Genomic DNA, 27,982 nt, shown 5'->3' with positions numbered 1-27,982 from the left:
TGTAGTTTAAAAATAGGGGGGTTGTATAAGGTTCACCCCTGGAAAAACAGAACTCAGTGCCTAAGACAGGTTCATAAAATAACACTTTCCTGCTTTTATAGCATAGGTGTTAGCTATTAATGCTTGCTACTCATAAAAAGATCAGTTTAGATATTTTCTGTTTCTCTGGAGTGCTCTCAAACTATAAACACTGCCATCCTAAAAACAGGCTGTCACATAATAAATGTGTTTGTTTGCTTTCCATTCTTTAAACTGGAGCTGTAGGATTGACAATAAAAGTAAAATCTATTCTGTTCTCTAATTGCGACTGAACTTGTAACCCCGGACATGTAATGAAAAATCACACACATAATCTGTACCACTTGTATAATCATGAGTCTGTCTTTGTTCTGTGAAACCTGTATAAATAAAGCACCTGGTTGCTAGTCAGTCAGAGCTGTGAAATTCCCTTGGACATCTCCTGACTCATCCCCTCCTTCTACTGTCTTATTTCTGGACATCCTCTGTGGACCACGCTGTCAGCAGCGACCCTCTGCCCCCACACTGGGGAAAGATCCTGGCCTCTCAGTGTTCTGAGTTCAAGAGATGAATTATTTGGACAACATCCATTCTTCCTGATTGTTTCTCAGGGAGCACATGGGTTGTGTTATCCAAAAGGTTAAAAATCTTGTTTATTGACCAGACACCCTGAAATATCAACACTATATTTGTCAGTACATAGTCCATGAATGAAGCTGGGTGAGAATTCAGATTGCCCATGAGAAAACTCCAAGAGAACAGGACAAGAGTCCTGGGACCTCAGATCTCCAAAGCAAAGGGTCGTTCTTGGACTGTGCTTTTGTGCCCCTCTCAAGTGTAGTACGTTGAAGTGTGTTTACTTCAGATTACCCATTAGCTCACTCTTCAGATGATATTCCAAGCATAGGTTGTCCTTGAGGCTGTATACAGCCGGAACTCGTGTGACTCCACCTTGCCCTGTGATTGCATGTAGCTTGAACTCATGTGAGCCTTGCTCTTATGGTCTTGCTCAACCCTCAGAATATACATACATTGTCTGATGCTCCAAATAAAGTTGGCTCACATGAGACATTGTCCTGCTCCTTCTTAGGCCCCACTTACTCAGGTTCACACTGCCGACTACAGTCATGACAGTATTGTTCTGCATTCTGGAATGCTTCAGAGGAATATTGCACATATCTAGAAATATGTTCTCCCTCTTCCTCCTTTCCCTCCTCCTCCTCCTTTTTCTTCTTCTTTCCAGGGTGTGTTAGCTGGATTTTATATCTCTATTTAAAATAGCTGAGAGGAAAACGTAAAGCAGTAGGGATATCTTTGGCCCACCTTCAGAATTTTCAGCTGTGTCAAAGCTGCTTCTGAGCCCATGGAGATGCAGGATGTGATGGTGGAGAAGATGTGGCAACCGGAAGCAGAAGAGTGAGACAAAGAAGGACCAAGGACAAACCAGAGCCTCCAAAGGCACGCTTCTGGAGTCTTCCTTCTCCTAAGCCTGACCTCAGAGGCTCCTCATCCCTTGGACTGTTATCAAATGATGAGCTCATCAGTGTATTAAAATGAGGCAGAGCCCTCATTCTCTAATAAGCTCTCAAGGACAACATCTGTAATCAGTCTGGAGATCCAGACATCGACAGGTGAACCTCCTTCAGAGCACACTTCCCGTGTGAAGTGCAACAAAGGCCGTGGTAGGATTGTACTGTGCTCCTGATTAAATTCAGCCTTAGCCTAGTGACTCTTGCAGTGAACTAACGTCTAGGATATGTTAGAGTTGGCATCTTAAGGTCTAACTCACTGTGTTCTCTTCCCCTACTAAAGCAGACAACATTGCCAATGGTGTAGTCAGTGCCAGTGGATCCAGGAATAAAACAGGCAAAGTGTACACATTTCAATACATATATGTGTATGTATACATCTACATATACAGTTATGTATACAGATACGTATACATATGTATGTGACAAGTGGTTCTTGTGTCTTCTCCCCTCCTCTCCTCCCCCCTCCCCTTCCCTCTTTTCCTACCCCTCCCCTTCCCTCCTCTCCTTTCCCCCTCCCCTCTTTCTCTCTTGCTCTGTGGCTCAAACTTGGGATCTCATACATTGAGCAGGCACTGTGTCCCCAGAACTGAAATCCAAGTCCATCTGTCTGTCTTAGGTTTACAGCATCTTCCCTTACCAGCTCAGCTATTTCAGATACCTTACTTACAGACCATGATGTAAGATATCATTTGTGGACTGAGGAGATGGCCTAGTGCATAAAAACAATTTGTCACAAAACATGTTGACCTGAGTTGGGATCCCCAGAAAGCATGCAAGAGCTATGCAGAAGTGAAAACATCTGTAATACCAGTATGGCCCTATGAGGAGAAGTGAGTTGGACACAGGACAGTCTTCAGAAGGTCCTGGTTCTCTCAGTCTGGCTAATGGGGCAGAAAAAACAAACAAAACAGGCTGGAGAGATGGTTCAGCGGTTAAGAGCACCGACTGAGAGATCCTGATTTTAATTCCCAGCGACCACATGGTGGCTCACAACCATATGCGATGGGATCCAATGCATTCTTCTGGAGTGTCTGAAGGCAGCTACAGTGTACTCACATTTATAAAATAAATAAGTAAATCTAAAAAAAAACAACAAAAACCAGTAGCAAACAAGGTAGAAAGGTGAGAGGATTCATGCCCACAGCTGTCCTCTTACCTCCAGATGTGTACCCTAGCACAGGTGTGCCCATACTCAGGACTCACGAATGAGCACACACATACATTCACATATCCCTTCATCCATATCTCACACACACACACACACACATACACACACACACACACACACACACACACATCATTTGTTGTATTAAATCACTAAGTTTGGTTTAGCTCTCAGGAACAATTTAAAACAGACTCTTTGCTATCAGAAGGTTCACTGAGCTCTAGATGACCCTGCAACCGTTCTCACTTAGAGCAGAGGAGAAATACCTCCCTGGTGGTCTAACACACTTCCATAACTGATGCTAAGAGTCCAGCCTGTGATTGGTCCAAAACATAAGCCTCAAAGTCTCTGACTGGTGCAAGAGTCAAGACTGTGATTGGTCCAGACAAATTGCTGTGACTAGTCAGAAACCAATGGCCACGACTGGTCCCCAAGGCCTTTTCTTAAGCTACTTAGGAAGGTTGGTCTGTCTCACCAAGTCTGCCAGATGCCCTCCTGTGCTGCCTCCTCCCCACCTCCCACCCAGTATGGAACCTCAGTCCTCAAAAGCTTCCCTGGCGTGGCCTTCTCATGCCTTCTCTAAGCAGTTCAGGCTGAGCTGGTAACACTAGGAAAGTAGCAGTGGGGAGAGCAGAGACACAGCACAGGACACAGAAGAGCAGAGGCAGGGACCGCTGAGTGTAGGCAGGCCACGCTATGAACACAGCAAGGTAGCTATGAACACAGCAAGGCAGCTATGAACACAGCAAGGCAGCTGCTGCCGGGCAGCTCAAGAAGCAGGAGTTTATCTGTTTGTCAACAGTCAGGGCAGGAGGGAGACGGAGAAGGAGAAAGAGGACAACGGGAGCAGAGCTGAGGCTGAAGAAACATAAAGGGCTGTAAGAAGAGAGAGAAGAGAAATCTCAGGTCCTTGTTTCCATAAGAGTTCTGGAGAGCTACCAACTCTTCATGGACAAGGGTCTGGGAGCTGAAAGCTTTAACACAGGTTTCTGCCAAAGGCTGGAGCTTGAGAACTGAGAGTCCTGGTCGTAGAGCTCTGCTCAATGACTGAGCACCAGAGGGCGCCCATTGCTGCTGATTCCCAGACAGTCCCTGTGGCTCACTTCTGCAAACAATGAGGATAGCAGGAAAGCAAAAGCTGCCAGGACCAGAAATGGCAAAGCTTCTTGCCTATCCAGGTGGAGGGAAGGAACCTTCAGCCAGCAGATCCCTGACATTTCCACACACAGCGCGTAATCATAAGAATGGCTTGCTGTGGACTTTACATAGACATGATTCTGACATTCCTCTACCACAAACTGCCGCAGAGTCGGGGGTAAACAAATATGAAAGCTGATTAAGAATTTGTATACAAATAAACATTTTAGGATAAATTAGATAAAATCATATGGCAATCTTATCATAGTTAAGTATGGACAGCTATGACTTTGGTAAGAGGATTTCTGCAATAGCCTAAATTAAAAGAACGAAGCATGAAACACAGTAAATGAGCCTCAGTTAGTAGAGACAGTAGTAAGACAATAAAAACTAAATGAGTAAGTTACCTGTCAGCCAGGTTAAAGCAACGAAAAGGTAACTGTTAAGTAACCAAGAAATCTCACATGTATACACCTGATATTTCTGAAGAACAAACTGCACAGAAGTTCAACATTCACATAAGAAAACTTCACAGACAATAACCTGAGAAGTCAAGGAAAAAAAACTCATGATGGTGAAATCCCCTATTTTTTGTATAAACAGAGGTAACTCTAAGAACTAAGGGGTGATATGTTGTTTTAGAGATTATTTGTATTTTCCCTTCCTGTGAATTCACCATAAATATTTGATGATGAATGAAATATATTCATTTATGTAATTTTTTTATCTGGTGGTATACTCACAACCGAGGACTCTTGGTCACTGGTTTGGGACTCCCTGTGCTTCCGGTACATTCTCTACTTTCGTTCCTAACAATACAACCATCCAATCATGTGACATCACATGAGCACCCCCACACACACCTTTGTTTTTAATTCCAGGAGTCCAGCCTTGCATGTACACTGTCTTACATGATGTGTATTCTATACTTCAATTTTTACATGCAACCCTGTTGATAAATAATGCAGCTTGGAACATGTGTAGTGACTGTTTACTGAACGGCTGACCACCTAATAAAGAGACCATATTGTCTATGAAAGGGGATGTTTGGGTCTGGGAATTGCCTCACAAACCACAAAGACACCAATCTCAGTCCGACAGGGATAGTTTATTGAGCACATGCCCCAGGACTAGTCAACCAGAGCCATGGTCCAGATTTGGGAACTGTACTGTGACCCTGAGATAAGATCCTACAGGGTATTAAAGCCCCAAATCCACAAATATCTGTGTTATTTCACAAATCAGGATTTACAGGATTTCCTAAAGAGCATATCTTGGCTGTACATTTATCCTGCTCCAGTTAGTGGGGGATTCAACTGTGGCAGGGACTTGCCTTATCTAAAATTCATGTTCTAACTCGTCTACCAGGATGGGACATATCTTGTCACTGCCCGTCCGACCAGCGGAAATAAGGAAGCGACTATGAACTCTTCTTCAAGCAGTTTATTCAGGAACCTTGTACAATCTTCTGACCCCGGGCAACATCCAGAACACCCTTATATACTATAACATAATCCAATCCTCAAATGCCACATGGCGACAGCCGATAGGCCATCAAAACACGGAAGCACAGCCAGCCAGCAAACAATCCTTATATGGACTTGTTTATCTGGTAGCAAGCAGTACTTGGCACTCTGCCAGGTGCCATTTTGGGGAGCGGCTCCCCACAGTTCCCCCTTTTTGTTTACAACGCAACAAGCAGGAGTAGAGGTTTGATCTCTGAAAATGAAATGGGGACATTGTACTGGTCCACAACCTGACTCTCATCAGGCAAGTACCAGACCCATCCGATACCTTTTTCTCAGAGGTGGGTGCAGTCTTGGTATCAACCCACATGCAATCAACAAATCAACATGTGCCTCTCTAGGCCGCTTTATGCTGACCTAGACTGCAGTGCTAAGCCTCGCAGCCTGAGTGTGATGAATTACTACTTTACCATGCCAAGCCACGCATATGGAGACTGTCCAGCCTCCACTGCAGTGAATGCTTGCACCAGCATGGCTGCGATATGTGTCTGAGTGGCTCTTAAAAGGTAAAGACACCATAGGCAAAGAATACTAATAAGGATCATGATTGCTCCCAAAGCCCCCAGACCAACCCACTCCCGCAGATGGTTCATGGCTGGATGGATCCAGCTGGAGAGTCCATCCGCAAGGCTAAGGTCCTCTCTGGTGGAATTCACATTGACAATAGCCAATCTCAGCTTTCTCATCAGGGTATCGAGGTTCGAGGACCAATTTCCTGTAAGATACTTAGATAATTGCTTAGAATAATTAGCAGCTATAGTATAGTTACGATACTGAATGGAGGTAACACACAATCCCGAAAATTTCCATTCACAACCCACTTGAGCGAGTTGCCAAAGGGTATCAACCTGCTCCTGTACTAGGTCGATCCTTTGATTCAACACCATAATACCTCCCTTCAGCTGTGAATTAACACTTGTTTGCAAATCAAGAGCATGAGCCACAGTAGCAGAAAGATTATTCAAAGCATGTGCCATCTGCACAGCACTATGCATGGCAATGGCTGGCGTGGTAGCACCCACAGCAGCTAGGGAAATAGCAGTAATAATAGCTGCACTTTGATTATACAATCTAACACAAGAACTTTGTTCACTTATATTTTGAATTATCTTAAAACCTAAACTACCTTCTAACACTATACTCCCATTTTCATTAATGCTAGCAATATCTACATCCTTAGGTAAAAAAGGAAGATCTAAACTTCTATTAGTAACAAAAAATTGGGGAAACACCGGAGCATCATGTCTTATTGGCATCGGCTTCGGGAATACTGACAGTATCCCCCATCTTGGCTCCGCTTGACTCCCTATTATCAGTGATAGGGATAGGAGCAGCATCAACCATCTTGGAGCACTTCCGCACCAGTCGTTCTGGGACCCACACCGGGTCATCTCGTGTCTGCGGGAAAACACATACAGAACCCCGTGCCCATGCCAACACCGGATCTGGTCTCTTCCATTTCCCTGTAAGAATATCCTTTCATTTAACATATCCCTTCAAAGATCCCTGCCAATTACAATGACGATCAGCAGCAGACCGACCATCAACATCCAATTGTAAAAAATTTAGAGTAAATAATGTAAGAGCTACTCTATCCCTAGGGGTTCGGCCTTGGCCTATTCTCCCTTTTTGTTTAGCCAAGCATTCTTTCTTTCTTTTTTTCTTTCTATTCCTTCTCTTACTACCTAGAACCTCCATTTTGGCTATCAACTCCTCAAGATCTTCCTCTGAGCTAGAGCTATCATCTGACCCTCCCCTTGTAGACTTCACGGAATGCTTCTCCTTTAGTTGTTCCAGAGCCTCCGTTCCATTCTCTAAAGCCTGTAAGGCAGCTTCTGACTAGTCTCCACATTGCTCTTACTCCCCTTCTCAAACTGCCTTGTTCCCACACAACATCTAGATCTTTTCCTAACTTATCCCAGCTAGCTGTTGTCAAATGTCCAGAGACCGCGAACCAAGGGGCCACGGCATCCACTTCTTCAAGAAAGGTAGAAAGTGTATCCTTCTTCATTTTAGAGCTCCCCATTCTGTGGCTCTGCGAGCTTACTTTCACTTTACGTTGGGCTCTGCTTTCTTACTTTCACTTTACGTTCGGGCTTATCACCGAAACCTTATAGCCCCTATCCTCAGGGACCTTATAGCTTCTTTACCGAAGACTTTATCGCCTCTCCACTGGAGGACTTTCCCCTGTTGTCCCACACTTTACCTGGGAACTTACCGGTCAACCACCCTGACTGCTTGAAGTTCTGAGCTTCTTGGGGGAACCCCATACGGGCCACCACTTGTCACTGCCTGTCCAACCAGCAGAAATAAGGAAGCGACTATGAACTCTTCTTCAAGCAGTTTATTCAGGAACCTTGTACAATCTTCTGACCCTGGGCAACACCCAAAACACCCTTATATACTATAACATAATCCAATCCTCAAATGCCACATGGCGACAGCCGATAGGCCATCAAAACACGGAAGCACAGCCAGCCAGCAAGCAATCCTTATATGGACTTGTTTATCTGGTAGCAAGCAGTACTTGGCACTCTGCCAGGTGCCATCTTGGGGAGTGGCTCTCCAAAATATCTAACATTCGTGTCTTAACTTGCCAACCAGGATGTCAATTACCCATGTACATGCCCCTTTCTGTCAAGTAGGATGCCATTTCCCAGGGAGTTCTTGGGGACTTAAATTTTACTGGACCACTACTCAAAATGGAAGCCTCATTCCAAATAGTTTTTTATATTGGTGCAAGTGTCTCTCTTATGTTGGTCCATCCCAGGACAGCTTATACCGTAAAGGCTTATTTACAGGTGCAGGAAGTGCTGCTGGGTGGTTGCTTCTGGTTGAAGCTTGTTGTAGGTAACTATACAAAACAGTTTTTTTTTTTTTTACTTTTATTAAGATTGGTTTTCAAGGGCACAGAACATAACAGATTATGTAATCAATCTTGGCATTAGAAAGTTTCCTAGTAACAGCAGAAACATATGAGAAAGTTTCCTTTAATAGCAGGCTAGCCAAGTAACTGTTACCTAGGTCTTCACATTTTACCTAGGACTTCACATTCCATCTAAGCCTTAACAGGGGGACTTGAAGAAGAGTGAATTCCAGGGCTGTGACCTCATCTTTCCCCTATCTATGATCCAGCTTTTGATAACAGAATTATAGAACCATTTGTTACAGAAATAAACAGAATCAATGTCCATAGACTCCGGGAAGATCCTAATTGGCCTGTTAGTACACAAATGGTTACTGTGTCTACTGACCATAGTTACAAAAAGCCTGGTTTTTGGAGGAGACCTTTGTGGTTGGTATTTCCTGTGCACAAAGACAACTGGCCTGCTCTTGTTTGCAGTGGAAAATTCTGAACCTTAACTATCAAAGACTTTCAGCCAGTGTCTTATTTCATCATGATTTTGAAAGTTTTATGAGTACTGATGTCATTTATTATAGGAGAAGTCAGGAAGAGTGCTTTCTGTTCAGAAGAGTTTGCCTTTAAAGTGACGCTAACCAATGGTTTCCCTCTGTGTTTAGAAGTCATGAGCCTTTACTATTTGTCCTGTGCATATCAGTAACCATCCGTTCAGCCATGACATGTAGTCACACACAGAATCATTTACAGATAGAGCTGGCTCAGAGGGTGACAGCACTGACAGCCACACCTGATGGCCAGAATTTGATCACTAAACTCCATAGAGTGGACAGAGAGAACCAACTCTTATGAGTTCATACATCATAACATGTACACACACACACACACACACACACAAATATTAAATATACAAATGTTCTAGAGTGTTAACAATAAAAAAAAAACTTGATGCCTCAGAATAGAACTATACTGGAGACAGAGTCTTGGTTCATTAGCTAAAATGAAGCTGTTAAGTTATGCCCTAATCTGCCATGACTGATAACATAGAGATTAGGGCACAGATACAGGGGAGGGAGGCACATAGAGAAACAAGAAGATCACTTTGAGATCATGAAGGAGGGCTCAGATGAAATCAGCTTGGAGAACCCTCTGATTGTAGACATTGACTTCCAGAACTCTGAGAATAAATTCCTGTTGTTTCAGCTGCCCGAACTGTGGTACTCTTTATGCAAATCCTAGAAAATTCAATACAGTAAATACTCCACATCTGCTCTGCAGTGCAAATAGGAAGCACAGTGCAAACACAGCAAATATGGCAATTCAATATATACCCAAGTCACAGTGAACAGAAGTGGGGATAGCAGGCACTCCAGTTTTAGAGAAAACATTTTCAGTTCTACATCGCTAAGAATGATGTTAGTCACTGGCTTTTAGACTTTAAAAATGTTTTAACACGTTGATCGAATAATTGATTTATTAATCGTTTGACTGACTAATTGTGTTTTTGTGTGCAAGCATGACACACATGAGTCCCTTAGTGTGTTTGTGGAGGTCAGAGCGCATAGGACAGCGGTAGAAGCCATCCCTCTCCATCACGTGGTTCCTGACGATTGAACTCAGATCACCAGGCTTGGTGGGAGGAGCCTCTTCCCAAAGAGCCATCTCTTAGTCCGCCACTGTCTTCACAGATGGGCTTTCCCCCTGATTTGATAAACACCTCAGCAGGAGTGGTGTGCAATCTTGTCAAGTGCTGCTTTACCTCTGCGTTCACTGAGGTGACCAAGTCCCTTTTGTCTTCCTGTTCACTCCTATTTATATTGTTAGATAATTTTGTTCGTTCATCGTTTCCTGTTTCCGGTTAGTGCTTTCTCTGGGGTTCTGTTAGCACACTGAGCGTGTTTAGGACATTTCTTTTTTAATTTTGTCAATCGTCTCATACGCCTTAGTCTATGAAGCATCGTTTTGACGGGGCCATCTTTCCCTGTTTCTTTGAATTCTTTGAAACAAGCTGTTTCCTTTATGTTCTGTGGGCTCCAATTTGGCAGGAGCAGGTTCGATAATCTCTGTGTTCCTCTTCCCATTGTTGCCACATTGGAGAAGTCTCCCTTTTCTGACCCCGCTACTCCACATATACACTATTGGTTCCCAAGGATGGTGGCTGAAGCTGCCTTCTTGGGCTACAGACTGAAACGGAAGTTCTTTAACAAAATTGGCAACATTCCTTCCCATCCACAGTCCAAGTAAGATGGCTAGATAAACTCTCCAAGTCTGAATTCTCAGAGGATTTTATTTCTGTATTTACAATAATGATCATGGGATTTTCTCTGTGTAAATACTTATGCAGGTATTCAATGCTGTTCTTTAGATGCTGTATCAGGCAGAATGATCTCGGCTGGCTGCATGCAGCCCACAGACACATGAGGCTCTGGGCACTTCTGGTCACGTCACACCTTTGCCAGTACCTGTTAAAGAAAACATCACATCTCACAACTGTTACTTTTCACAGGGCCATTGTGGATTCCTGGAAGCCACAGACACCTTCAGAACTTCATTAAACCTCTGTGTCCCCAAAGCACCATTTGAATCTCCTGCTAAGAGCAACAGCCTTCTCCTGACCTTTCTAACACATCCCCACAGTTTTCACTAGTTACCAGGTTATTGGGTGGTTATAAGCCATCTAAATATTTGCAGTTTATTCACACACTCCCCACCTAAAGCCCCTGGTATCTTGACGAGGGAAGGGGATTATAGGCCGAAACAAACATCACTAATAGGCATTCGAGTGTGTTCTTTATATACTAAGGCTTGAGGCCCTTATATGTGATGAAATTTTTGTGTACTGAAAGTTGAGACTATTTTCATGAATTCTCTATATCTGATTGTAAAATATCAGGACTCAAGATGGAAAATACTGTTTTATTTAGATTTAGTTGCTAAAATCTTCAGTCTAGGCAAAGTATGAAAGGTCAGGAACATGTAGTTAGGTGAAGGAGTGCTTGCCTCAAATTCATAAGGCTCCAAGTTCGATTCCCAGCACTGCAAGATAAATAAATAAATAAATAAATAAATAAATAAATAAATAAATAAATAAATGGAGCACGGTGCAGAATCCTGTGCTCAACCTGGTGTTGAGTAAAATGGCTGTCATCAGAGACAGCTGAGGCGGTTCCACTGAGTCTCAAGTGAGCTGTGAGACCACATGTATACTTCCACCTTGGGACCCTCATATACACTTTTCCTTTGCTTCCTTCTTCAGTGGTCTTAGGGAATGAGTCTGAACCCTATGCTATGAGTGTGTACCCCTGTCTCCAGGAACTCACAGCCAGCTGTCTGCTGCAAAGCCATGTAATGATGAGCGCCTGGGACAATTCTGCTCTGGTCACAGAAGGTCACTTTAAGGAAATCCTTGCTTTTCTTCTTCATTTGTAATGTGTGAATGTCTCACTTGGCATTTGTAGTCCTTGCTCTAAGGCTCTAGACCTGAAAACCCTTGGAGGAGTTAGCCCATCCCATAGACCCAAGTCCTCCATTCCCTGAGCTCTGACAGATGAAGCTCTGTTCTTTCAGTCAGGTGAATGATGTTACAAGCACGTGGACCTTCAGGACAAGGCTGAGCTGCAAGTGTGCCTCCACCCTCAGTGCTTTCCCTGTTGTGTCAGTCATGAATTCTTCCAATATTCATGACATCTCCACACTCTACAGCTTCCTTCTCAGCACAGATATCTCTGGAGAATCTCAGAGCTTCAACTCGTGTCATGCATAACCGTGGACTTTCACATATTACAATTCATTTTTACAACACAGTATAATATAGTCTGTATCGTAATTGATGAAAAATTGAAGTAAGCAGCCACTTAAATTTAAATGGAGGAAGAATGTTACATTTCACTCACCTTGAGGTTCATTCGCCCTGAGAGAATAACTCAAAACAAACGGTTACCAGAATCAGAACAAAGAGAGACATGCCACACCTTCTTTTCTGAGGACAATAACGTGTAATGGGAGCAGATGCAGAGACCCACAGGCAAACATTAGGCAAAGCTCGAGAACCCCATGAAAGTGGCAGAGGAATGATTGTGGGAGCCAGAGGCATGGAGGACACCAGGAGAACATGGCCCTCTGAATCATCTAAGCAGGGCTCATAGAGGCTCACAGAGACTGAGCAGCAATCATGAAGCCTGCGTGGGTCCACGCTAGGCCCTTTGCATATGTGTTATGATTGTTAGCTTGGTGTACTTCTGCGACTCCTAACATTTGGAGTTGGGGTCTCTGACTCTTTTGTCTGCTTATGGGACCCTTTTCCTCCTGCTGGGTTGCCTTGTCCAACCTTGATATGAGGGTTTGTGCCTAGTCTTACTGCATCTTGTTAGCCTGTATTCAGTTGATATCACTGGGAGGCCGGCCTGCTCTTTTCTGAAGCGAAACAAAGGAGCAGTGGATCTGGGGAAGTGGAGAGGAGGGGGAACTGAGAGGAAAGGAAGGAAGAGGTGAAGGTTGTGGTCAGGGTGTTTTGTATGAAAGAAGAATAAAGAAAAAAACCAGACAGTAGTGTGTAGGCTGTGTGCGCAGGACAGACAGCAAGGTCAGTAACCATGGAGAAACCCTCAGAGACAGGAGTCGGTGGGTGTGGGCACAGAGGACTTCCTTTTGCTCATTTCACCTCAAAGACTTTGGTGAACCTGCTCACCAGTTCAGAGTCACACATCCTATGCATAATGGACACAGCAAGGGTCTACCTCAATTTAAAGCCATCCAGGACTCTGGAGACTCGGCGTGCTTCACTCCCGACTCTTCCCCCAGGTCAGTAGCTTTATCTTTCCTTGTAGCATTAGAATATCTTCCAGACTTATGATTTTTCTTACAGTTTTAAGTTATTGCTTTGAAGATGAGCAACTGTCTGTCAGTGTTTGGAGAGAGAACGAAAGTTCATTCATTCCATGTTTAGTCGGTTTAGTCAGTGTGAAACTTGGGCAGCCATTCTTTTGGCTTTAGTCACAGTCCCTAAAGAAAGGATATTTTACATCTACCAGGAAAGAGATGCTTCCTTCTAGCGGGCAGACTCACTATAAAGCATCTTGCCTGGTCCAAACTTCTCTACAGAACACAAACACCACGACTCCTCTCCACGCCATTCTAGCACTGAGCCCTGGAGGAGTTGACAGATGTGACACCATCTGGCAGAAATGTGGAAGACTGATAGGAGGCGAATATGAAGGGTACCATGACTTAGGGATGGATGAAAAGAGACAGACACAGAGGCAGAAAACATGTCTACGGTGGACATAGTATGGTATGAGGTTCTGTGACATAACTGAGTTTCCTTATATAAAACTGCAATGCTTGAAACCTAACCTTTCTATATTGTGTCAAGAATGTGAACCACAACACTTTATGGCTCCTTGTTGGAAACTATTAAAAAAAAAAAACAGTTTTAAAAATAAATCAGGAAAAAGGTCCAAAGAAAAAAGTCACCAAAACTGCATTATAAAGTTTACATAGGGACTGGGAAAAGTAGAGGATTTTGATAACCAGAAGGAGGCTTTGATAGAGCCAGTGATAGGCACAGGCAAGTGTTTGTTTTCCCTGTTTATGGCTACAAACATGGAAGAAGGGACTTACAAAGCTAAAGGTTGGGGTTTTGTTTTCCGACTGAGTCTCGTCAGCACTGCCAGCGTGTGCATAGTTTTAGGGTCATGACCTGGAGCACAGGTGGCCTCTTAGGGACCATATCCTTGAATAAAACTGACTCTCTTCTCCTAGCAGCCATCAGCTGCCAATCAAATCACTCCCAGATGGGGTTGGACATCCATGCTCAATTCCCCCACCATGCTGGGCCTTTGCCTGACCTGAGCTTTCAAAAGTCTTGTGCAGGCTACCACAAATGGTGTCAGTTTACATGTGCAACTGCCCTGCTGTGTCAAGAAGACAGTGTTTCATTGCAGTTGTCCACCATCTCTGGCTCTGCGGTCATTCTGTCCCCTCTTCTGTGATGGTGGTAGAGCCTTGGTTAGAGATGGGATGAGATGCAGAGATCCCATTTAGGGCCTAGTATGTCACAGTCTCATATTCTCTATGTGTTGTGGGTGGTGCACACCTATAATCCCATCACTGGGAGGTGGAGGCAGGAGAATCAGGAACTCAAGGTCATCTTCAGCCAAACAGAGTCCAGGTCAGCCTGGACTAAGGGGCAACCCTACCTCAGAAACAACAGAGCACAATAAAAAGAAATTATGAAAGTACTCTATTTAAAAACATTGACAGCTACAGCCACATTGTATAATATGTGCGCTCTCTCTCTCTCTCTCTCTCTCTCTCTCTCTCTCTCTCTCTCTCTCAGTGTGTGTGTGTGTGTGTGTAGTACTGTACATAGAGTCTGGTACTAGACAGTTTCAGTTCATCTATCCATTGAGGTTTTGGAACTCAGCCAATAAGGAGGGACTAACACAACTGAAATACTGAAATACCATCTGCACTCACAAGATACTTCTCCTTGGATGCTATGCTTTTGATCCAAAATGGGGAAAGTCATTGTAGACAGCAGTGAAGCAGTCCCAATGTTCAGGAATAGAATCATATGTCATTAGCACTGAAAGTCCCAATTACCACAAAACCGAGCATCAAAATGTCTCTTGATGAAAAGAAGATCCTTCTTAGAGATGCTTTGACTCCCTTCCCGAGACAGAGCATACCATTCACTTTTGGACAGCACTCTGCAGCTGTCAACCTGTCTTAACACCTATCAGGTTTGATTCAGTAAATGCTAAATGCTCCTTTGTGCATAATGTGTGCATAAGCGTTATTCTTTCAGTCCTGCTTTATCAAAGCAAACAGTTGAACCCAACAGAGGACTCATCTCATAGAATTCTGCTTTATGATGGTGGAGAAAGTCTCTGCAGCCGACCCTCTACTTGAATTCAGTTGTCTTTGTTAGTCAAACCCACCTTTACCTGTTATTCCAGATGTCCTCAACGAACTTAAATGAGTTACAAGGTTTTTAACTTCACAGATGCCTGTCGGTGCCCACGTTCACACAGGTTGGCTCTGAAACTCAGCTGTGCTGGGCTGATCCTTCTTGTCTTGACCCTGATTGGGATGAGTGTCTTAGGTAAGTGAGGCCAGGACTTGTGCTTCAGATCCTTCCTCTACTTCTGTCATAAATATCAGTGCCTCTTCACATGATTTGGGCCCCTTGAGCCTGGGGGAGAAGGTCAAGGACATGAGTAGCTACAGGACAGTATCCCATACCCAGTGAGGAATTTCATATTGCCTTCATGCATTTAAACTCCTCTGAGACCCATTAGGTGCTATTACACACAAAGGGCTCTGTAACAGACCCAAGGATGGCAAAGATGGCATCAGCAGATTTTGTCCTTTCCCTATTCCCTTGCTAAACCATTACATTTTACAGCTAGCCTACAAGGTCCGTTCCCTTATTTAGCCACTTCCTTATGCCTGATTCATTCCTGAGGCTGATCACTGAGGTCCAGATACCAAAGCATCAAGGTCCAGTTATCAAAATCCATTATTTGGCTACTCTGACTAACATGCCAATCAGGACTTCCCAACTGACCCTAGCACAGACTTCCCCTTTTTCTCCTTAAAAACAAATGCTTGCAAAATCATCTGCTGCTGTCTTGCCTGATCCAAAGGCCACCTGACTTGTAATCCCTCCAAAGTAATAAATGTCCTTTGTGCTGAGAATTTGGTGTGTTCTGAGTGTGTTCTGAGCTGACTCCAAATCTCCAGCCCCCAACACACACACACAACATACATGTACTCAGAACCTAAAAAAAAAGTCATAATTGTGATGAACACATAACAAAGAAAACTAAAAGGCTCAAGTATTTGGTTTATTAAGTGTCTATTAAACTGCACTGGCACTAAGCTGTCTTCCATGAAGGGGTGCGCTAATATTCACTCTGAAGATGAGGATTCAGGCGGTGATTGTGGGTAAGTTAAGAGTCTCTGTAAGGCCATTGGATCATATGTGACTAAACAGAGGTGTGAACCTACGTGTTCTGTGTTTATATATTCTGTCTCCACTTTCCTCCCTCAGGCCAGTTTGCTAATATTTTATTCTCAGTCCAGAAGTTCAGGTTTGTTGAAATAACTTGATTTCCTGGAGTGAGAAATGGAACACACCTGTTCCACCATTCATTTCAGCATTTAATCCTCTGTGTTTTCTCACTTACCAGTTCGAGTCTTAATACAAAAACCATCCATGGAAAAATGCTATGTGTTTATTCAAGAGAACATGAGTAAAACAACAGGTAATTTATGTGCCTTGTATTTTGCAAGAATAATAGCTGATGTTTGCTATTTACCAGGGGTTATAATCAGCCAAGGCTTACAACAGCCATCTCTGAAGACACTATATCACCATATCTTATGTTAGAGGAAACTGCTGAATAGAAACTTGTTGAGGGTCTCATAATTGGTAGTTAATAAAGCTGGAAATATCTTTGAAACTGTGTAACCTTGCAGTCTGAGATCTTAACCACTTGGCCACACTGCCTCAGGATGCTAGCATACTTGATCATTAACTTAAGAAAACGCTGTGTCAAACAGTTAATTTTGTCTAAAGTATATTAGTAGAAAAAATGTATTCCTTGTTATTTATATTTCTTTGATATGTCATAACAATCTTGTTCCTGCACATGTTAATAAAAGTGTGTGTTAGTAAAGCAACTACTGTGTGAAACCAGCTGTGGTGCAGCAAGAAGAGGGTAGAAATACACCATGTTTTCCTCTCGCTTCAGACAGTCCAGCTAAGTTAGAGTGCCCCAAAGACTGGCTTTCACACCGAGACAAGTGCTTTCATCTTTCTCAAGTTTCCAAACATTGGAAGGAAAGTCTAGCTGACTGTGATGGAAAAGGAGCCACTTTGCTGCTCATTCAAGACCAAGAAGAACTGGTAAGTTGTTCAATAAAACAGAGACATTAATTAGCACATTCCTGAAAGGAAAGTGGAGACTACGTTATGGAAGCTCATAGTCTGAGAGACTAATTGGACATGTGGGCCAATAGCTACATGTGTAAGGTTATTATGTCTTTTGGATCATAAATATGGGGCACAGATCTCACAAAGGATTAAGAATCAACTGTGTTGGGGACTCAGGACAGAGACAGGGGACCCTTGAACTAGGTTTCAGGAGGCTGGTAGAATATGAGTCACCAATACCCAGACTCAGAGCAGACTCCTCGGCTCTGTTTTGATTGTAGAGATCCCTACAGGACTCAATAAAGGAAAAAGATTATTCATTTTGGATTGGGTTAAATTACACATCGACAGACAAGAACTGGAAGTGGATAAACGGCTCGACTTTGAATTCCGATGTGTGAGTATAGAGGAGCTAACCTGAATATTCATTTCAGGTCAGAACACTGTAGGGCTCTAACACTGATATATGAACAGTCTGAAAATATGATTCCAAAGGTGAACATTTCCATGTATAAAAAGATACCAGCCTTTTCTAAGGTTGTATATAAGTATACAATGACATTCTAAGGCCGGGGACTAGACTAATTCCTTTGGAAAGAATGTGCTTTTTTTATTTAATTTTTTTTAACTTATTCACTTTAGATCTCACTCACTGCCCCCTCCAGGTCACCCCCTCCCACAATCCTTTCCCCCTCTCCCTTCTTCTCTGAGGGGGGGGCCTGGGTATCCCCCAAATTTTCATTTTAAAAATTTCTTCCTAGCGCTTATAGGCACATAGAACTTTTATCTTTTTCCTCCTTTACACTTTATATATGTTTCAAAGAGTTTCTTAAATGGCAGTGTTCATTCTGTGGTTCAGATGATCCATATTGTGTCATAAGGCTGGTTTCTCAGTCCCAAACAGCAGAGGAAGCCTGAGTGTAGAAGGAGATGGAGCAGGTGTTAGCTTGGAGCTTTGACAGCTGAGAGAAATGATCACAGATCACAGGTTACATTATAGCTGAACTAGTGTTATGAAAGAGACAAGTAGGAGTTGTGACAGAAATAGGCATTAGTCAGTTTTCATTGTGGTAACAAAATTTCACAGATAAACAAGAGTGGGAAATCATCTTGACTCACAGTTCAAGGGGCCTCATTTTCTTCCTGTGTGAGTTGTCATGGTAACCGTGAATGCAATGAGAGAGCTTAACTTCAGAGTTAAGATGTACATTTTAGCAGTGTTCATGATTCTATAACAAGAGCAGAATATTCATTCATTTATAAGCAAAGTATGTAAGATTCAATCAAATTTCTATACGGTGCTTACAGTGGGGTTTTCAGGAGTGATATGGAGGACAGTTTTAATAATCTTACTTGAGTAAACTTAAGCAAGTCACACAAATTGATATGAAAAATGTACTTGTTACTCAGAACACATGAGATTTGAATTTGAAATGCTGAAACACATTTAGGTTTACTGAACATGTAACGACAATGTATAAAGCATAGAGAGTGTTAAGCATACCAAGCTGGTGTGCAGGAGAGAAGTGAAGTGTACAGAGTAAACTCAGCGAATCTGTCACTTTACTCTGAGGACAAGACAACACTGTGAATAGACAGAAGCCATCGGTGAGCCTGGAGGCCGCCATGCTCAGTCAGAAGAGTGTCAGTCAAGCAAGTCCACTCTTGTTTTCACTCTCTGTCCCTGGCTTTCAGGTACAGAGAAGGGAGAAACAGTTTCCTCGACAGGATTATTTTGGGAATTAATAAGGAATGTTAGAGAACTCCTCAGGAGTCTGGAAGGAGAAGGCCTGGGAAGACTTAAAGGAATTTTGAAAGGGAGTCATTGACTTACACAGATCAGCCCTAAGGAAATTATCCTGAGAGCTGCAGAAGATCCTGAAGGTGGAAGAGACAAAAGAGGGGGAAGGATGACTTCAGATTGTCTCTCACCATCAAGGGCTCCATGAAGAACTAAACAAAGGAAGGACACCCATGAGGGATCCCTGCCCACTATCATGTGCCACCTTTTTAAAAGATCCATCAGTGCATTTAGAACACATCTCTCCCTTCCAATCAACTCTGAGACTGTCTGCATCAGAGCTTGAATTTTCATCGTGCTCCCAGCGGCGTGGAGTGATGGGAGCCATGCACATTTGAGACTTACATGCTAATTAAAAACTTGTCAACCTAAGGAATTCGAATGACAGGAATTGTGACTATATATCATGTGAGCTGAGCCTGCTTCCCTCTCTGCATCCAGTTCTGTGATCTAGACCCTGTGAGCTCACTCTGTATATTGAATACATTCATTGAGCACCTACTGTGTGTATCTGTTGTCATGCATTCATGGTTATCTTAATACTTCCCTAAATATTAGCTAGCTAAACCACATACATCTGTGTACATATATGTGAGTGTCTATATTTATATATATGCTTTTCTTATATTAATCTATTTTTAGAGATTTATTCATTTTGTTTTATGTCCCGGTATCCATGGAAGCCAGAAGAAGGTATCAGATCTCTTGGGACTGGAGTTCCAGACACTGTGAGGAACCATGTGGGTGCTGAGAACCGAACTCAGATTCTGTCCAAGAGCATCCAGTGCTCTCAACCACTGAGCCATCTCTCCAGCCCCTGATGCTGTATATTAAACAAAACTGAAGCACAACATTGTGAAGCTTTTCACATGATGTGTTAGAGTGTGAATCGATGAGTGGGATGAGGAAACTAATTATCTCTTTCTGAGCCTCCTCCTTTTCGTGCAAGATTCTTGCTGGAAGGATTCTCTGCCAATGACTAAGCAGCAGTTTTAGAGGTTTCTATCCGCTCTGTCTTCAGTGTTTACAACAGGATGTGGCTGACAGAATAATTATAGAAGATCCTAAACACTAAGGGCAGCTATTCCCTTCCTCCTCAGATTAAAAATCACTGGTGACACTGAAAAGGACAGCTGTGCCACCATATCAAGGGACAAAGTGACTTCCGAGAGCTGTGATTCAGACGACTTTTGGATCTGCCAGAAGGAACTAAAACGTGAAACCAAGTGTAATGACTCCTGACTGTGAATGGCATCTTGATTACTTTACCATCCACATCAGATCTCTGCATCCAGCCTGTCTCTGCTGTCTGCCTCCCACTGCAGCAGTGGCACAATGCACGGACTCTGAAAGCACTGGGACTCTTACAGATGCCCATGGGCAGTTTCTCTATTCTGTAAATGAGACAGAAATATTGATATGCTATTCTATGAGAGAGGTTCTACAAAAAGAAGACCTGAGGGGCACCGGATTCTAATCCTGGAGTCTGTGACCCTCACTGTCTGTGTCTGAGCTCATCTGCAAAACAGCCACAAGAAAACCATTTGCAAAAAGTCATTAAAGTGCTCTTAATGCAGGGACTGGTGCCTCATGTCTGTGTTAACGGCATTGGGAAGGCTGAGCCAGGAGAATCAAGAGTTCAAGGCCAGCCTGGGTGTGTTGGATTGGTCTCCAGTTGGTAGCACTGTTTGGGAAACTTTAGGGAGTGCAGCCTTGCTGGAGGAATGTCACTGGAGGAAGCCTTTGAGAGGAAAAAGCCTCACTGACTTGGAGTTTGCTTTGCTTCATGGTTTTGGTCCAAAGACGTGAGCTCCCGGCTCTCTGCTCCAGGTGCCATACTCTCTGCCTTCTCCCTGCCATTATGGACTTTGACCCTCTGGAACAAAAAGCCAAATTAACCTCTTTCTTCTACAGGTCACCTCGGTCATTGTGTTTGATCACAACAACAGAAAAGTTACTAATAAATCAGGCCACATAGTAAGTTAGTCAGAAACAACAACATTGCTCTGACAGTTAGCTGGAGTGAACATGTCTGCAACTGAGGCAGGCAAGCACAGGGCACAATTTAGTGACTTGGAAAGCTACTTCATTTGAGTTGTGTACACACTTCTCCTTTGGTAATGCCTTTGGCAGTCTAGGTCCCTTTCCTATACATGCTATGCACACACCATCTCTCTAGAGAATGACCTAGCCATCTGTTAGCACCCCAAGACCAGCACACACACCCCAAGACCAGCACACACACCCCAAGACCACCAGATCCATAGAGCTTCACTACCTTAAACCAGGGAAAAAGTCTTTCAGACTCCTATGGACCATCAAACAGTCACAATTTCTAATCAACTGTGTTACTAATTTATATGAGAATGGTGAGAAATGGGTCAGTCTGGTCTAGACTGGTTTGGGGTCCATGCTCAATAAGGCAAACTGTGTCCCAAAGCGAACCTGTTAAGAGAGTCTTCTATTTACCGTCTCATGTCTAGCACAAATGAGCATGTGTATTATGAAAAACAGATGTGTTGTGGGAAGGGCTTAGGTAACCTAAGCTTGTCGGTCAAAATACAGAACCTCCCAAACTAAGCTCCTAGTAACCAAACCTCTTAAAGGAAGCCCCAGACACCATCAGGGCCCTACAGTACTCACTCCCGTGGCTGCAGGATCTCTTTAGAGGATATTCCAATTTGTATCATAGTCTCGAGTTAGATAAACTTTCCCAGTCACTTTGCTACTCCGTGAAAGAGGCACCAAGAAGCGGGCAACACCCCATCCTGCCTCAATGTTGCCAACATGCTTCATTTACATAAATGGTTATTCATAACGGATGTTGCCCTGCTCCAAAATGGGCAGCAGCTGAAACTGTTCCCAAAATGACTATTTTTTCAATAATAAGGCAGAGTATGTAAAGATTTGTCAGCATTTGGGGATAACCCACTGATAGAGCTGGAGCCCAAGTCTGACTACCCCATCAGCCCCGGTCAGGGCCCTTTCTCATACATGTAGGGACACTGGGAAATGAGAGCACGCTGTGCGGTGTGGGTCCTTTGTACTTCCTCCTAAATTCCCAGCATATTACATTGGAAAGCAGATAACCCATAACAGTCTTAGTAAGGGGTTTCTATTGCTGCAAGGAAACATCACAGACAACAAGCAAGTTGGGGAGGAAGGGGTTTATTTGGCTTACACTTCCATATCACTATGTATCACATCGAAGGAAGTCAGGACAGGAACTCAAAAACAGAGCATGAACCTGGAGATAGAAGCTGACACAGATGCTATGGAGGGGTGCTGCTTACTGGCTTGCTTCTCATGGCTTGCTCAGTCTGCTTTCTTATAAAACCCAGGACCATCAGCCCAGGCATAGCACCACCCACAATGGTTGGGCTCTCCCCTGAGCAGTCACTAATTAAGAAAATGCCCTACAGGCTTGCCTACAACCAGATCTAATGGAATCATTTTCTTAATTGAGGGTCTCTCCTCTCAAATGATTTTAGTCTCTGTCAGCTTGACATAAAACTATCCAACAAACACAACTAAACATTCAAGCAGCCACAGTGTGTTATCACAGCTTAGAACAGTGCTAACAGGGGCAGATGATGTAGGTGGGTCTGTTTACACTACTCATCGCCTGGTTAGCACATGTCCAGGCTGCCTTTGAACTAGTTATGTTTTCCTAAATTAGGATCTGTGGCAGTTACCAGCTAAACACAGACAAAAATAACCCAGATGAGTAATAAAAACAAACAAACAAAAAAGCCTCCAAAATGTGTAGTTATTATGATCAGAGCAAAGAAATCTGTAGCAAATGATTCAAAGTCATTGCAAATGTAGTTAACAAAATTATCTAAACTATGAAATTGTAATGGCATTAAATACAAATGCAGCTGTCCTCTGATGCTTATGTCCCTTAACTTTCGCTACATGACAGTCATCTCAGCATCCAGTGGCTTTGCTCTTATGATGAGATTAGCTGGGTGTTTCTGCTGGTCAAGTCTCAGCAGACCCACACATCTATGGAATGCTGCTTGGTTGTCTGAGACCTGGCTGATACAGGCTGGGCTCCACCTCATGTGGGAGGTGAGCTCAGGGACCGCGTGACTGACGCACTCATGGGTCTCCAGTTCTCAGTCGGGTTGTTTATGTGGTCACGGCATAGATGTTCACTCAGAACTCACCCCCCTCACATTCTCTTAGGTAAATCATCAAAGAGCACCCCAGGCTCAAAAACCTGCTGTCTTGTCTTTAGGGAAGGTGGTTCAAAGTCACTTTAAAATCAGATCAGTATGTGTCCACTGGAGCCTGAGAAAACCTACCAATGGCCACATCTAAAAAAAAAAAAAAAAGAATGATTCTCTCTCCCTGGGCATCCATCCACTGTCACTAGCTCCTCTGTAAGGGGTGGGGCTCATCTCCCTACCATGCTGGGGTTTTGGATGGTCTTGTGTAAACAACCCCAGCTTCTGGGAGTCAGTGAATGCAATGACTATGTCATATCTGGAAGACAGCATTTCTCCCATCTGCTAGCTCTCAGATTCTGCCTGCCTCCTCATCTGCGGTGATCTCAGAGCATCAGAAGTGGGGGTTGATACAGGTGTCCCATTTAGGGCTGGTACCCAGTCCCTTATCCTCAGCATCTCAATCAGTTGTGCATCTCTCTGTCACAGGCTGCTCACTGCACAAAGAGCTTCTCTGACCAAGGCTGAGAGCAGCCCAGACCTAGGAGTATAAGAGGCGATCTGATCTAGGGGTATAAGATAGCCACTTAGAAAAATAACAATAGCGGGTTCAGTCAGGACAAAAGAAGAAGGTCCCAGTGTTTTCTAAATTTCTGAATGCTAAATTCCGCAGCTGCAACTTTGAAAGGCCAGTCTATTTCCTCTTCCAAAAACAAATGTGTAACATTTCAATCTTGCCAGTTCAAAGTCTCCACCATCTTTGTGGTCTCTTCATTCTTAATCTGTTACTTATCCAGCCTCCCTGTCAGAAGCTGCCATTGATGACCAGGGCAGGAGACTCAGAAGCAGGAGACATCGTTGGCCCCAAACAGCTGGCTTCTCTGGTAAAAGTAAGAGATCCAGACATTTGATATTTTCATCAAAATTTTGATCTGATACATAAAAATATAAAATCAGGCCTGGGACGCTAGCTCAGTGGTAAACAATGCTAGCTGCTCATCCAAAGGATTTGAATTTGGATGCCAGCATCCATGTAGAGTGGCTCAGTTTTCTGTAACTCTAATTACAGTGGATCTGACACTCTCTCCTGGCCTCTGTGAGCAACACACACACACACACACACACACACAGAGCAAATTTTTTAAAAAGACATAAAAGTGTGCATATTTCTAGGATACTGTGTTTAGATACATGTACACATCGGATAATGTTTGAAACTGGATACACATAGCTAACTTCTCAAACATTTATCATTTCTTTATGATGAAAGCGTTAAATCTTTTTTTAGCTTTTCCCGTCTTTTAAGTACTTTATCATTGTCTATAGTTGCCCTACTGTGCAGTAGCACAGGGGAACTTTATACTCCTGCCCAATGATAACTGAGTTCTCACCAATCCACCTCTTTGCTTTAGAAACAGCTTCTGTTCTGCAAATAGAAACACTGCACAAAAAATTTTCATAGCATCTATAATTGTATATATGGTTTTTTGTTTTGGCTTGGTTTGTTTTTGTTTTTTGTTTTTGTTTTTGTTTTTTTGAAACAGGGCTTCTCTGTGTAGTCGTGGCTGTCCTGGAACTTGCTCTGTAGACCAGGCTGGCCTCATACTCACAGAGATCTGCTTGCCTCTGCCTTCCAAGTGCTGGAATTAAAGGTGTGCACCACTGTCACCCAGTTTAAATTTTTAATCTTGTTTATTAGTGTGTGTGTGTGTGTGTGTGTGTTTGTGTAACCAGAAGGGAAATGGTAGTGCTTTCAACCAGAAGAAAAGCAGCCCTACATCTTCAAAACCACTTCCTTCATTTTGTCTCTCAAAGCTTGTGTCTCAGTGAAGTCACAAAAATAATCATCAGGAAAGCTGAGACTTGAACCCAGATCTCTCAAAAGCTATCAAGTGTTGCTTCTTAGACTTCCAGACGGTTTGCATGTTAACTAATTATTTGAGAACTTTCTCAGGGCCCCCTGCCCTCTGAGGTACCCTTGCATGGTTCTCTTCCTAGATCTGGCAAACCAGGGAAGATGTTACATTAGAAAGGATTTGCTTTTGAATGTTGTTTTGAGTTACCTGATTGTTTTCACAGAATTTCAAAATGAGTCTATCGCCACCTTGTGTCCACAATATACAGCTGCAATGTTGAAAGTCAGCACTTAGGGGGACTTTTCACATTTATCCAAATGATGGAGAAAGTTCAGTATACACTGGTACCTCTCAGCCCAGGGCCAATCATCATTATAGCTTTGTTCAAATGTACTTCACACCTCCCTTAACTCCTCTTTTCTGAATAACTTGAAAGTTTCACATAGAGAAAAAAAACCTAAGAAATAAAAAACCAACCTCACAGTCTAAGATGTGTTCTATATCTGAATTTTCTAAGTTTTACTAAAGTATCATTAATATATTTTAGACGCCTCCTTCTCAATCCAGAGTCCAGTGCCAGTTTAGGGTTTACAGTTGGTTGTAGACACTTTGGTCTCTTTTAATAAAGAGCAACTCATCCACTCCCCTCCCACTTGCATCCACTGAGGAGTCCAGGACAGGCGTTCTGGGTCTGTGTGACTGAATCTTTTATCCTCATTTCAGTTTCAGTGTTAAAATTTGGCTCCCAAGTTCTTTGACATTTTCCACAGAGAAGTGTGTACGGAGGATGACCTTTCCCTTCAGTCGGGAGATGTAGAGGAGGATATCATTTAAACCATGTTTTGTTTTTAAATGTAAACTGTTAATAAATAAAATGAAATTAGTATTATTTGAAGGAACATACAAATGACTGTGTAAACATTAGATAATTTTCTAATAAAGGTTAAACACTGGGAGCTTTTCTCAAGCAGACTCAAACACTCAGTAAGCGACAGTACTAAGTAGTAATGTGTGAAGAAAGATAAAGCGTGAGAATCTTTTAATATAGCTGTAAAGCCGTTACATCACTCCCAAAGAATAACATCTAAAATCCTAGAACTGACCCTTTTGTGAAAAAGCCATATGAAAATCTACTATTTTATGACCTACTTAAAAATATACATTAATAAAGAGCTTAAAATGGAGGTACCCTGCATGGGTGGATAGTACTGCTCCCAGATCTTGGGTTTTAGAATTAAAAGCACAATGTCATATCTTGGTTACAGGATACAGAGATATCAACCTACAAAAAAGCTAGAAGCTCCTTCCCTTCTGACGACCATACATTGTGTCTGAAGGTACTACACAGGCTTCTGCTGGAAAAACAGACTCGTCAGTGGTCATACCCAGCTGTAGACCCGGCACGATGCATTATTGATCTGCCAGGCAAGGAATGCCACTGAAGCAATAATGATATGAGTGTTTAGGGGTAGCCAACCGCTCTGCAATTGGGTTTGAGGCCTCTACACAGGAAGGCGTACGTGCACGATACTGCAAGCTTTGTCAAATGGTAAACGGATATGATGTCAAACTGCTTTCTGTTGTATTCATAGACCAGAGCAGCTTTCAGCCTTGGCCAGAGAATCTCCTTTTTGCAGCAGGCAGTGATTCATGCAGAGGCTTATTATCTGGCCGAAGTATTGAGGGTAAGTGACAGTTGCATGCTCAGACATAAATAGGACATCAGAGTATAACAGAAACCGAGAGGCCAGCTCTATGTAAACGCCGGGGTCTCACACAGCAGCAAAAGCATCTCCTGTAGGAGGACCTAATTGAGGACTGCCTGACAGAGCAAGGCTTGCTGACACAGACAACGCCAGCCAATCAGGAACTGCTGTTTAGAAGAGATGCTTTCTTGGGACCAATGGGAAGCGAGTGGAGGGTATTAAAGGAGCTTGCAGCAGTGTTCAGAGAGCTTGCTACAGTGTTTCTCACCTGCTCCCAGAGTACGTGCCACCTCACCTCTAACCCCCAAGGTCAGGTAGGGTCAGGTAGCAAGTAGTCCAGGGCACAGGCAGCATCAGGGAAGAAAAGGCAGAATGTAAGAACTAGAGGGTGAGAGGAGGATTGCTGTGAACTATCTTCTGGTTATGACAGGGCTGCACTGATCATAAGCAAACAGCAGCCAAGGACACCTGCACAGGACACCTTCAACATCCACCACGGATGGGGAGCTGCCACGAGGCCGGCCACTTTGTGAGAGTTAGTGCTTTCCAGCAGAGAGTGCGTCGTTTCCTTCAGTGCAGTAGCCGCTGGTGAGTTGCCCATTGCTCCTGCAAACAAGCCTAAGAAACAGTGCGTCAAAGAAGGGGGAAGGGAGGAGGCACAAAATTCAAAGGAAGAAAGGATAACAGTGAGAGGTGGAGGGTTGACTGTAATCACGATCCATTGTACGCATGAATGAACACACTCAAAGGATAAGGAAAATAAATGGAATATCCTTATCACCAGATACAAGGATTTCCTTCTGCGTTGACTTGTGGAATGCACTAGCAAAATGATAGGATGGTTTGCCAGTTGTGTAAAAATATCTAACGTGAGACAGAATTATCTTTTGGACCAAGGACCTCATTTTATGCACTTGAATGCTTAAGACGTGTAGTCACCCAGGATTCACCCTTCATTGTTTTGAACGAGCAAGAGACAGTATTGAGTATCACGAATAAGTTTAGCAAGTTGTGTTTAATGTGCAATTCCCTTCGATGGGAATGATTATTAAGCCAAGTGTACAGGTGCAGAGCCATACTCCAGTCAGAAAATGTGACCTACTATGTAATTCAAGATGATTCTGTAACTACGGCATAAAGAACATCTGAAAATCAGTGTGTACTGGCAGCATTCACACTCAGTGTGTAGTGGCAGCATTCACACTCAGTGTGTACCGGCAGTATTCACATTCAGTGTGTAACTGGCAGCATTCACACTCAGTGTGTAC

The 27,982-nt window shown here is 43.2% G+C and overlaps 1 protein-coding gene across 4 annotated transcripts; it reads left to right on the top strand.

The window, feature by feature from the left end:
• Nucleotides 1–12,839: 12,839 nt before the first annotated feature.
• LOC114610059 (killer cell lectin-like receptor subfamily B member 1A) lies at nucleotides 12,840–27,285 on the top strand. Of its 4 annotated transcripts, XM_028754541.1 has the most exons (7): nucleotides 12,840–13,038; nucleotides 15,245–15,343; nucleotides 16,434–16,508; nucleotides 16,998–17,152; nucleotides 17,461–17,576; nucleotides 26,601–26,693; nucleotides 27,145–27,285. In XM_028754541.1, the coding sequence occupies exons 1-6, from the start codon at nucleotides 12,954–12,956 to the stop codon at nucleotides 26,653–26,655; spliced, it is 585 nt and encodes a 194-aa protein (XP_028610374.1). In that variant the 5' UTR covers nucleotides 12,840–12,953; the 3' UTR covers nucleotides 26,656–26,693; nucleotides 27,145–27,285. The 4 variants fall into 4 exon arrangements, with proteins under 4 accessions (XP_028610374.1, XP_028610372.1, XP_028610375.1 ...); XM_028754539.1 differs by lacking the exons at nucleotides 26,601–26,693; nucleotides 27,145–27,285 and adding an exon at nucleotides 20,081–20,560; XM_028754542.1 differs by lacking the exons at nucleotides 26,601–26,693; nucleotides 27,145–27,285 and adding an exon at nucleotides 19,018–19,642.
• Nucleotides 27,286–27,982: the final 697 nt, after the last annotated feature.

Source organism: Grammomys surdaster, unplaced genomic scaffold (assembly GCF_004785775.1).
Source record: "Grammomys surdaster isolate TR1022 unplaced genomic scaffold, NIH_TR_1.0 126013, whole genome shotgun sequence".
Taxonomy (NCBI): domain Eukaryota; kingdom Metazoa; phylum Chordata; class Mammalia; order Rodentia; family Muridae; genus Grammomys; species Grammomys surdaster.
The sequence above is the reverse complement of the archived record's forward strand: the minus strand, read 5'-3'. Positions and strand labels throughout refer to the sequence as shown.

Coding starts and splice junctions, on each gene's coding strand:
- LOC114610059 (XM_028754539.1), top strand. CDS start 12,954: ATGGACACAGCAAGGGTCTACCTCAATTTAAAGCCATCCAGGACTCTG. Junction 13,039..15,244: donor ACTCCCGACTCTTCCCCCAG/GTCAGTAGCTTT, acceptor TTAACTTCACAG/ATGCCTGTCGGTGCCCACGT. Junction 15,344..16,433: donor GATTGGGATGAGTGTCTTAG/GTAAGTGAGGCC, acceptor CTCACTTACCAG/TTCGAGTCTTAATACAAAAA.